Here is an 11,734-nt window from a genome sequence, read left to right as displayed (position 1 = left end):
AGGTATTTGTGCATTGATATTTAATTTGGGGTATAAAATTGGATGTCAATGGGGTCATATGTGTTTTTTTTTTTATCATAGCGAGTATGGATAATGTATATGTAATTTGAGATCTTTTGGACGGTTACTCGAGTTTAGAATTTATACTTGGATGGTTGTTAAGAATTAGACTTATTGATTTATGCAAAGTGTGGAAGAAAATGATTGGATATACTATATTTTTCTTTCTTAGTTTTGTATAAAGGGCAATTTAGGAGTTTTGAAAGAAAATTTAATTTGTTGGACCTACATTGTTACTAAATAATAAAAGTAGGGGAGGTATATGTAATTTTTAAAACTTGAGAGGAAGCTCTCTGTAATTGTTAAAAACCTCAGGGGAGGTTTGTGAAATTATCCCTTATGGAAAAATGGAGAGAGAATTCATTGGAGAGGAACCACATCCTAAGCTATAGACCTGTAGATACTAAGTATATATTATTTTGAAATACCCAATGATTGAAACTAATAGCTTAAGATGATTTCTTCACTTAGTAGTAGGTACTACTTTGAACAAGTACAATTCCAATAAATGCTCATTCTAATTTCTAATGACACACAAATTTAAAAGAATAAATTACTTTTTATCCCCTTATGATTTAGTATTTTATTACATAACTCTGTTGTGGTTTAAAAATTTACATATAACTCCTTCATAGTCGGGGTTAAATTGTCACTGTTAATTTTGCCATTAAAGCTAACAGTCAATAGTAAAAAGTTAAAAGCAAACTAATAAATTCACAAATTCACCCTTTCACTATTTTTTTTTTCATTTTTTCCATTTTTCTTTTCTTTCTCTCATTTTTTTTTTTGAAAGAGAAGAGATGATTTTGAAAACCTATATGTTGTCTTACAAAATCTTAATTTTCTCCAAATATAAAAGAGATGGAAGGAAATAAAAAATAAATAAATAAGAAACAAAAAGATGGAAGGGAAATATAAAACAAATAAATAAGAAACAAAAAATCACAAATCTTTTTTGACTACAAATATCATTATAGGGTTTTAAACTAATTTTTAATGGTATTTTCTAATTCTTATTTATCTTTTTCTTAGTTTCAATTTCTTCTTTTTATGTTTGGAAGGAAAAAAAAAGTAATAAAAACTTTTTACTATTGAACCTTAGTTTCAACGGAAAAATTAATGTTGACACTTTACTCAAATTATGAGAAAGTTATGTATATGTTTCTAAACCATAGGAGATTTGTAATGGGCTTGTGTATGGCAATAGAAACTCTAAATTTGGACAGTGACTATAAAAGACATTCAATAACAAACTATTAAATGATCCGAATGCCCAAAAAGGGAGTCCATTGATTTGGTGTTTTTTTTTTAATTTTTTTTTCATAAGCTAGATGTCTTAAATCCAAAGCCTCCTACTTATAATCCCCCATTTTACCATCCAACCCAACCTTTCTCCATTGATTTGGTGTTGATTTGTCTTTCTCCATATTCTGGTTTTTATTTAGATTTAAAAAAAATGGCTTGAATTTATACTACCAACCTTCACCATAAAAATTCCTAGCAGCAAATTATTAGTGGGAAAACACATTTATATGTGTGCAAATTAAAATACTGTTAATGAGTCTGTCTAACAAGTGCCGAGCATTTGTCAAGATGTACTTCAGGTGTCAAATTTTTGAAAAGGTGATTAATTAAGAAAAGTGTATAAATATAAAGAAGGATAATAATTATTAATATGTGTATATATATGGTGAGTTGAGTGGAATTTATATGTATTAATTGGACACTTTGTTGAAAAAGTCACTGTTAATTATGGCTTTGAAAATTCTAAAACATGAAAATGATTAGTAAATATGAATCGAAGAGATTTTTTTGTTATAAAATGGTGTCTTTTTGTTCTTGATTGTGAGGGTAAAGATGGTAATTAAAAATACAAAAAATTAACATGAAAAGATATTTAAAAACCCTTGTAGTTAATCAAATAGAGGGTATCAGAATCTCTTCCTCTCTAGAAAATAAAAAGAAAGTATAAGAGAAATAAAGAAAAATGTATAAGAGAAATAAAGAAAAGAGAAATATGTAAGACTCTAGTTGGACTCTTACATATTTTTGTGGTAAGGGTAAAGGCCTAAAGGGTTTGAAGCCTTAAATTCTGTGGTCTAAATTCTCAAAAGTGGGTTCCAAAAGTAAAGGCCACAGAACCCAAAAGAAAGAATTAAAGAAGGAAAAAAAATGGCAAATTGTCAGACAAGGAGAAAAGGCTGAAGCTGAGGTAGTAGTGTAGAATAGAAGAACAGATAGACAGACAAACGGGGAAAATAGAATAAAAAAGAAAACCACAGGCCACCCTTAGCCCAACCCCCTCAGCCCTTTGAAGCTCAGACATCGAAGAGCGAAGAACGAAGAAGACAACTGTGGAAAATATAAATAAAAATTGTCTCTTTTTGCGCGTAAAAACACAAAATTTTATGCTCTCCCTCTCTTTCTGGGCGTATATATAATATCTCGTTTGATTTTTGAGAAGAAAATTCATTATCTTGTTATATCTGCTGCCGATGGATCCCTTTGATTTGGTCTCTTCAATCTCAGTCCTCCGCGAAGGTATATCCTTTTCAGATCTTATGTTTTTCGTTTTTGTGCATTTTTTCTAATTTTGTTTTTGAGTTGGGTTTAGATTTGTAGAGATCTGTGCAGGTGGGTTTCTTGAGAAAGTTCAAGAGTCAACTTTTAGACCCATTGGTTTTTTATTTATTTTTTATTTCTTTTGAAGTTTCTAGTGATAAAAGGTTCAACTTATTACTTACGAGTAATTGACATCGAGCTACTGTTTGCTAATTTTTTCTTTCTTCTTTCCTTTTTTTTCCGGATGTCGGTTTTGATGATAAACTTCATTGTTTTGTTCATCCGAGACTCTGTTTGGGTTTGTTAATAATGGGTTTGTCTTAAGTCAAGGAAGTCAAGGAGTGTGTTTTTGGGTTTTAGAACTGATTGGCTCAACATAATGTGGAATTGAAGTGGATATTGTTTGGGCTTTGGATTTGTTTTCCTTTTATGTACAATTGACATGCAGAAATGTACTACTTAGTTGTTTCTATCACTGATGAATAATAACGACTTGTGTTTCCAATTGTGACTTTTATGTTTAGAAGTACGGCAACTTTCTAGTGATTGTACATTTTAGATTGTTAGCTATTTGTTTGCTATTGTTACGAAAGCCTTCTGCCCATATCTTTATGGGCGCGATGCATAATTCTGTGCTACTGTTGTGCTTACATCGGGGTTTCAATCTTGTGAATTTGATAACTTTCTGATTAGCAATTTATTACTTGAAGAATCTTGATTTTCAGGTTTCAGAAAAGTCATAGTGATGAATTCTCGAGTAACTGGCATGTTGACTTATCATTCTAACTTTTCTGATGCTACAAAGTTTGTTTTGCAGGTTTTGGCTGATTGGTGACGATATTTGAAGCTTTCTCCTTTCAAATTTCTTTTCATGCATGTAGAGACCCTTTTTTTCTTTTTTTAATTTGGAAAAGATCTAGAAACTTGAAGAATGAACTTTTCGGGAAAAGGGGCTCTTATTAGTGACAAAAAACTATCCTCCACGAAGATAACAACTTTGAATCCAAATGCTGCAGAATTTGTTCCTTCTTCTCTTAGATCAGTGACTGGAAGCACTAGTACTGCAGAAGCATCTTCAAAGTTCGCTGCCTCTGCCACTGCAACATTAGGAAAATCTGTACTTGATAGGTCTGAGTCTTCTGTCTCGAATAACTCAGATGAAGAGGCCCACCAGTATTGGCGTCATCAACTACCTGATGACATCACTCCTGACTTTAAGGTTATGGGGGAGGATGATCCTCAAGGATTCAATAGCCTATCATTATCAAGTTTGTCACTAACTGAAGTCAATGAAGCATCTAGGTTTCCTGCTTCAATAGGCAGTGGGTTTATGCTGAAAGATCAGAATGAATTATCTCCTCATCGTGTCAATGGAAATAGCTTTAATGAGAAGATGAGATTTCCTGTTTCATCCTATGGCGAAAATCTGTCCTCAGGCAGTTTCAATAGTATGTCAACTAAACCTTGGGACAAACATATTTTTAACAATGACCAACTTCTTTCGAGTGTTAGGGAGGGAGCTCCGTACAATGGGAATTCAAGGCACAGTTTGCTGTCTGACTTGGTGAATGAGCAGCAGTATGTGGACAATGCAGATCCTCTTGACTTTTTGGCTTCACAATTCCCTGGTTTTGCTGCTGAAAGTGTTGCAGAGGTTTACTTTGCCAATGGGGGTGACTTGAACCTGACAATTGAAATGCTCACTCAGCTTGAAGTATACTTTTGCTTCTTAACTAAGAACAATTTCTGAGCTCTCCTCTGTGTCATTATTTCTTTATTTATTCTCCTTTAACTACTAATTTGATAAGTAGACATTCTTCTTCTTCTTTGTTTTATTTTAGCAATTATGCTACTGTTAAAATTAAAAAAGAGGTAATTTTGGGGCTGAATTGTTTCCTGTGCTTCTAATCACCAGTTTAATTCTCCTCAGTAGTTAATGTCTAAACTTCAAATGCACATTTTTTTAGAGCTCCTATCTGATTTTCAGCAACCTTAAAGATGTTTCAAATTGGCAGCCCTGTTTCAGTTCCCGGTTGCATGTGTTGCTTATTCCCTGTTTATCATTGCTTGGCATCTCAATCTTCTCTTTTCTCTCATGCTTTTTTCTGACAGATTTTTACTCACTTTGTGAGAATATTTGTTGTGGATATGTATCTGTGGCATGTCTGGTTGCACTGATATGCTTCTTTTTGGCTTTTGATTTGTTATGTAGAATAAAATTAAAAATCTCATGAATTGGAGATAATGTCTGATCGATCATCATTGAAGTTTTGATCTAGAATTCTAGGTGCTGCTTTTGTTTGATAGTTGAATGACAGCTTTTGTAAAGCATGAGCTGTGGATGCGATCTTATTTAAGGACAAGTCATAATTCTGATGATATATAGGAGGTCTACTTACTAACTGGTATTCTGGTTCATATTTTTGTTAGTGTGTTATTACTTCAAGATTGATGATATGGGATCACTCATTTTTTGGGTTGGAAAAGTGAATGCCGCCTACATGTGATTGGAAGACACATTTCACTAGGCTCAGTAATATATGCACAAATGAACTAGCTTTCTTATATCTGGCATCTTTCATATATATTTATGTTACAAATGACATCTCCTGATGTTATTTTATGGTGAGGTTTTTACAGTACCATTTATCTTATTTGTAGCTTCAAGTGGATGGTGGTTTGAATCAAAGTATAAATTCAAAAGCTTTGTCAACTCCAAATCTTAGTGCAATGGATTTCCCTGCTCTTTCAACAATAGAAGGTCAAAATGGCATGACAAAGTTTGCTGGTGATGATCTCCAACAGAACATCAGCCCTTATAGATCTTCTGAGAAAGACAATTTACTTTTGTTCAAGTCTGGGTCTTCCTTTCCCTCTAGAGGAGCTATAGATTTTGCCGCAGCAGTTAGGAAAATGACACCTCAAGATTCTGGCATATGGAAGTATGACAGAAATGGTTCTGCAGATGCAAATGCTGGATCAAGTAGAGGTTCACATGTATTAGCAAGCTCATACAACACTGGCCAGGTAAGGGGGATTTACAATGATAGGTTACAGAGTCGGGGATCAGCTCGTGCAGCTCCTAGCTGGCTTGAAACTGGAGAAACAGTTGGTAATAATTTTGTGGAACAATTTTAATTTACTTTTTAGCTGTCTGAGAAAAGCTTTTTCACCTGTATAAGGCTTTAACTTTGTTGAGATGGCAGCAAATATGTATTCTGAAATGCGGGAGGAAGCTCGTGACCATGCACGTGTCCGCAATGCATACTTTGAACAGGTAAGAATTACTGAAACGAAGATGAAGGACAATCTAAACAGATATACTCTGAACTAACAGTGTGACATTCATCTTATGTATTTGTTTGCTGACATTCTTATAAACAAACACAAACAACATTGCAAGCTCAGATTCAAGTACAAGACTCTTCTAGACCCTCTCTCTCAAGAATTTATCGCTTCCAATGGGAAACTGTAGTTGCATCTACTGTATGGCCTCTCTTCTCCATCAACTTTTTCCCAGCCCTTGACTGGAGGAACAACCCAATTTCTTTCAAAATTGGCAGTGTTCAAGGACTGCTTCTTTACTTTTAAGATGAATTATGTAACTATATAAACATTGGTTTATTGTTTTGAATTTGAAGACTTTTGTCTGCTTGGTTTCTCAATACACCTGGTCAGAAGGATGTTTTGTCACCTTCTAGTTGAGTGATCTACTAGGTGCTGGCATGTATTAACTTTTCCTATTAAGTTTCTGTCTTTCCGCAAGGGGGACAAACTAAATATTTACCATGAGTTTGCCTTTCGCCGTGAAACCTGACTCGTTGGTCTTTACATTTTCTAGGAGGTTGATATTGTGCTCTTGTTGTACTCTTGTAAACTGACAGCAGTTGGTAGTGTCTCTTTATGTAAAGGTTATGTTTTCATTCTACATTGCAAGGGGCGAACAAGAAATGCAAGAAACCCATTTTGAGAGAAGGAATCAAAAGGTTTCTATGCTGTACATAGTTGTTAGGTATAGGTTGATTTATTACCTAATCTTACTGTTGGTGATGCTACAATGGCTGAAAGGTGAATAGTGATAACTGTTCTACATATTTGAAGCGTAACATGCTGAAATCAATGTGAACTATACATGCATGATGGTCTATAGTGTTGAAGCTTCATTCGATCATTGCTTGCAAGCCTCACCTTTTGATGACTAAATGATAGAATGAGGGTTGACATGGTCAATGGTATCTTTTGGAATATGTCCAGTATCGTCACTGCTGGCTAACAGTTCAGTTAATTCTATTTGAAAGTACGAGTTTTGTTTACCAAATTGCAGTATTCTTTGGAGCTAATTGATTTCCTTTATAATTTCTGTATGCACGAGTAGGCTAGACAGGCATACCTCGTTGGTAACAAGGCATTAGCTAAAGAATTGAGTTTAAAGGGGCAGCTCCACAACATGCAGATGAAGGCAGCTCATGGAAAAGCTCAAGATTCTATCTACCGTCAGAGGTTTGTTATCTGACTCTGCTGCTTAATGTATGCTGATCTCAAATTTGAGCAGATGCTTAGCGTCTGTTTATCATGTTTTGTAATTTTTGCTAGCCTCGACCTACACCAGGCCAGGCAGGATTAGTGGCTGAATTAAACTGTCTGAATGGAATTGAATTAACACGGTTTCCCCTAGTGATGGCTAGCAAACCATGAAGAGCCCAATAGCACCCATTTTGTCATGTTTCTTGCATCTTGAAGTTTTCTATAATTTTAAGTTTGCGGAATGTAAAAGAGGGGATAAAAATGGGAACCCATGATACCAAAAACCTTAAGCACCATCTTGGCCAAGGATTTATCCATCTGTTGAGTGGACAAGCTTTTCATTATTACCATGTACGAGGCAGCGTTAGTTGCTGGTTTAGTGGGATGACACTACCATGTATGTAGGAAAAAGGGATGCATGAATGCATCATTAATTAAACAGCTGTAAGCGAGGTGCTGTTTTACCCATCTTTTTCCACACACACTTTGAATGTGTTCCATTTTCTGGTTATGATTCTGTTATAAGGTAGCGCTGGAGGTGTATAGGTTTCTGACTGGCCATGAAGATGATGGTGCTTTTTGCTGCTAGTTTGAGTTCTCTATTCATATATTCTGATACAGCTGGCAATGACGAGGATCTGATCTCTGATTCGGTCTGCTTTAATGTACAGAAATCCAGGTAATCCGGACGGGAGGGGACAAGAGAGGATAATAGACCTGCACGGGCTTCATGTGACTGAAGCTCTTCATATCCTTAAACGTGAGCTGTCTATCTTGAGAAACGCAGCCCGATCAGCTGAGCAACGACTGCAGGTATACATATGCGTGGGAACCGGCCACCACACCAGGGGTTCACGTACGCCTGCTAGACTTCCAATTGCTGTTCAGCGGTACCTGTTGGAGGAGGAAGGCCTTGATTACTCTGAGCCGCAGCCTGGGCTCCTTAGGGTTGTGATATACTAAGTCAGGAAGGTATAGGAAAGTTTTTTGACACGTAGCATAACCCATGGTATCAATCAATCAAAAAGGAAAAAAAAAGTACAAATGAAAAATTTTTACTGCATTTGTAAATGGGAAGAAATGGAAAAAGTAGATCAGCTGTGCCCAATAGAAAAGGGGAAAAAAAATCTAAGAAAAAAAATGGTAAATGGAAGGAGAAAAGGGAGGAATGTGTATCATTAAGCTTTAGTTGGCCAACTTTAGAAGTAAATTTTTGTAGTTGCCACAGGATCTTGTGTTAGTCTTCCCCCTCCACTTTTTGTAACTCGTACCCTGTATTTTTGGTTCCTTGTTCGATTCCTGTAACTGATAGTATTCATTCACATGATAGTTCAAATTCACAAAATTGCGCCAAGTTATCCTTATTAAGGTTCCCATTCTTTTGCTTATGGGACGAATGTTTCCAAAGTTGTGCTATATCATTGGCAGTCTGGCAGTATTTTGTGTTCTTTTGTCTGAAGAGAACTGCAAAAAGAAACTAGAGCAGGTTATTCCGAATTCTTTGTCTTGTAGCGCAAATTGATTCATTACTCCACGGAACAAATCTGGCATAACAAACAAATCGTGGTTATAGGAATAGGGTCTAAAAAATCCACCAAATGTTGTAGTTTAGAATGGTTCCACCTCAAGGTTGTATCGACACAATTCTTACATTCACAGTAGGATTCAAATACAGTTCTTACATTCACAGCGGGATTCGAATACAGTTTTTACATTTACGGCGGGCGGTATTCGAATACAGTTCTTACATTTACTGCGAGATTCGAATATAGTATTGGTGATAGGAAGATTCGAATACAGTTCTTATATTTACGGCGGGATTCGAATGCAGTATTGGTGATAGGAAAGTGGTCAACACTTTCGAATTAACAACTTACCTTGTGAATGTTGTAAGTTTAAGAAAAATGACCCTTCATTGGAAGTGAGGTATGAGAAAAAATTTATCATGCGATGCATGTTCTATTTATTGGGCTTGTCTAATATTTGTTAAAATATATTTCAAGTGTCATATTTTTTGAAATATAAAATTGATTAGTGTAAATTTGTGTGTGTATATACATGTGTGTGTGTGTTTAAGGAGTATCTGATGAGCACTGGTTAGAAAAATTCATACGTAATTTCGGACAATTATTACAAGCATTCATATATCAGGATATAAGGACGGGAAAATCCTGAACAAAACGACGGAGCATAGCTCCTGAAGGCGTAATTATGCCAAATAACGCATTGACCTTCATCTTTTTGTTGTTCAAATGTTGTAAAAAACAATCAGAAATAAAGATGAATTTTCATTCACCCTGCTGCCTAACCCTCTCTTGTTTGTTCGAAAAATACCAAATACACAATCCAACGTTTTGTTCTGTTTGATGAATCTTTCAAATATCCGTTTCTTGATTGTAGAAAACACTTGCTAACTACTGCCCCCATTCAATTGCTTCTTTGTCCCATGTCACTGCTGTTGTCGTTGGTCCAGGAAGTGCACATCACTTGTTTGATAAAATGCCCACAAGAATCTTGAACTTGGGAATTAGTTTTGCACGGGTTTTATGATGGCCTATAAGCAAGCAGAAAACCTTCTATACAAGTCATCAAAGTTTTTGAGAACCAAGCAAAACAGAATAACGCACCTGAGATTCTTGTCCCATGGCTGCTCAGAAGAATCCCATGAGCAAGAGCTTTTTCCTGCTGAATGGTATGAGAATACCTTTCTGAGGCTAAAGAAATTAGCCCAGTCATTAAAACATGTGGACTTGATTGATGGCAGGCTGGTTAAAGTTAATGAGGATGCAAGAGTGTTTGATAGGAAACTTGAAGAAAAGATGCTTGCTTTCAAGTCGCTAGCAAGAGATTATATTGGTTGTCCAGCTATGCAGGAGACAATGAGGACGAATGTGGTGAAAACATTTGGAGATCCACAATGTGCATTACCTATGTACTTTGGTAAATCAAGTGAAAGAGGACCACTCACTCTGAATTCCCTAACCAAAATTTCAGACATTTTGAATGTTTCAGCTCAGCAAAGGAAGTTGGTGAGGCTTACAGTATGCCCACAAGTGACTCAACATCAGATATGGGCAGGTGCATTGGAGGAGGTACTGAATGAGTTGAGATCTGAGATTGATTATCGAATTCAGGAGTGCCCAAGAAAGGAAATCAAAATGGCGCAGCAAATAGTTGCCAGTTGCCTGAAGTTTTTAACCGCTGCCATCTCTTACGATCCTGAGTCCACTTCATGGATGCGTATTGCTCCCACAAAAGTTGCAAAGTCGAGCGATCACCACAAATGGGAAGATGTCCTGGAGATGGTCATTGATCTTGTTAATTGCTTGAATGATCAGGAGGAATTTGTTTTACATGTGAAAAAGCTTGAGTCGATGAAGGAAGGTCTTTATCAAATCAGGGATATTTTGATAGATAAGAGTATTGGGTACAAAGAAAGTCGGCATCAAGAAAGCCTAGTGCGGAAGAAACTAACCAAGACATTGGGTCATCCATCTCGATGCCTATTTACACTTCTATTGTATTATCTGTACGGAAGCGTGCTAGATATTGAAGTAGAAGTTAGAGGAGGGTGTTACCCTATTGAAGGTCAAAACCAGTTTTGCTCGTTTATGGGGAAAATTTTGACTTCCAATGAGGAAAATATGGTTTGGGGTGGCGTGAAGCAGCTTGACAGGGCTCTTGGGCTGTTTAAGTTTGTGTGGGAGACGGCAGGGATGAAAGGAGATTTGAAGCTGCAAGGCCATTTATGGTGTATTGGAGCTGAGAGCAGGACAGTTACATACAAAGGGAATACATTCTTACTTCATGGCATTAATTACCTTCCCAATGGACTTGATTAGGAGATGCAGTTAATGATGTAGCCTCACAGGTGTTGTCAAAAAGATGATTTAAGAATTGGGAAAGGAGCTTTTTATTGCTGCAGGAGTTGATTCTGGGAATGAGAACAATCATAATATCCATATTCTGTTGGGACAAGGGCAGTAACTAATGCAAACTGGTGATACGGGATAGCCTCGGATGCTTTAAATGTAACCTGCAATTCAATAAGAGTTTCTTGAAGAGGATTATGTGGCAAAATATTCACCATTGAGTCAGGAAATTTCCCAGCTCATTAACTTTCAATCTGAAAGCATATTGTTTGGGAAATTTTCTCTATAATTCCGTACACACATTAATTTCAACCTCATTTTTATGTTTCATCAACTTTTTATCTCACATGCCACTTTGCCTTAAAACTATACTTAAATCTAAGGTTTGACTCTATCAGTTTGGCCTCTATCTGCGAGTATAAACTTGTTTATGTCAAAGTCAACATTCAAAACTAGTTTATGTAGATTCCAGTGTAAAAGTAAACATATTATTGTAATTAGACTTGACTGCATCTATAACTCATTACCTTTTTTCATCAATTTGGGGAAATTCGGCCTGGTTTCTTCGTGCAAGTTTTGGCCAAAGGATATGTTTGATGAGTGGATTTAAGAGCTGTTTCATTTACAAGATTAAACTAGCTACACAGGCTTTTCTACTGTTCGTGTTTGTTTTCTTTGTCATTTCTTGAATTATCATCTCCATAGCTACCTCCAGC

General features: G+C 36.0%; 2 protein-coding genes across 2 annotated transcripts; both read left to right on the top strand.

Moving 5' to 3' along the window:
* Window positions 1-2,307: 2,307 nt before the first annotated feature.
* Window positions 2,308-8,500, top strand: LOC113703706 (polyadenylate-binding protein-interacting protein 7-like). Its single transcript, XM_027225158.2, has 6 exons — window positions 2,308-2,601; window positions 3,440-4,336; window positions 5,284-5,734; window positions 5,829-5,899; window positions 6,998-7,122; window positions 7,818-8,500. Exons 2-6 carry the CDS (start codon window positions 3,554-3,556, stop codon window positions 8,107-8,109), a joined length of 1,722 nt encoding a protein of 573 aa, XP_027080959.1. The 5' UTR covers window positions 2,308-2,601; window positions 3,440-3,553; the 3' UTR covers window positions 8,110-8,500.
* Window positions 8,501-9,547: 1,047 nt separating this feature from the next.
* LOC113703761 (uncharacterized) lies at window positions 9,548-11,226 on the top strand. The gene has a single exon (XM_027225239.2). The coding sequence runs from the start codon at window positions 9,693-9,695 to the stop codon at window positions 10,986-10,988; it is 1,296 nt and encodes a 431-aa protein (XP_027081040.2). The 5' UTR covers window positions 9,548-9,692; the 3' UTR covers window positions 10,989-11,226.
* The last annotated feature ends 508 nt before the right edge of the window (window positions 11,227-11,734 follow it).

This window comes from Coffea arabica, chromosome 8e (genome assembly GCF_036785885.1).
Source record: "Coffea arabica cultivar ET-39 chromosome 8e, Coffea Arabica ET-39 HiFi, whole genome shotgun sequence".
Classification (NCBI taxonomy): Eukaryota; Viridiplantae; Streptophyta; class Magnoliopsida; order Gentianales; family Rubiaceae; genus Coffea; species Coffea arabica.
Note: the sequence above shows the minus strand (reverse complement) of the source record. Positions and strands in the feature narration are given on the sequence as shown.

What these genes read in the sequence shown, in the direction of transcription:
- LOC113703706 (XM_027225158.2), top strand. Translation starts at nt 3,554, where the DNA reads ATGAACTTTTCGGGAAAAGGGGCTCTTATTAGTGACAAAAAACTATCC. An exon ending in AAATGCTCACTCAGCTTGAA is followed by an intron (nt 4,337 to 5,283) that starts GTATACTTTTGC and finishes TCTTATTTGTAG; the next exon opens with CTTCAAGTGGATGGTGGTTT. An exon ending in GATTCTATCTACCGTCAGAG is followed by an intron (nt 7,123 to 7,817) that starts GTTTGTTATCTG and finishes TTTAATGTACAG; the next exon opens with AAATCCAGGTAATCCGGACG.
- LOC113703761 (XM_027225239.2), top strand. Translation starts at nt 9,693, where the DNA reads ATGATGGCCTATAAGCAAGCAGAAAACCTTCTATACAAGTCATCAAAG.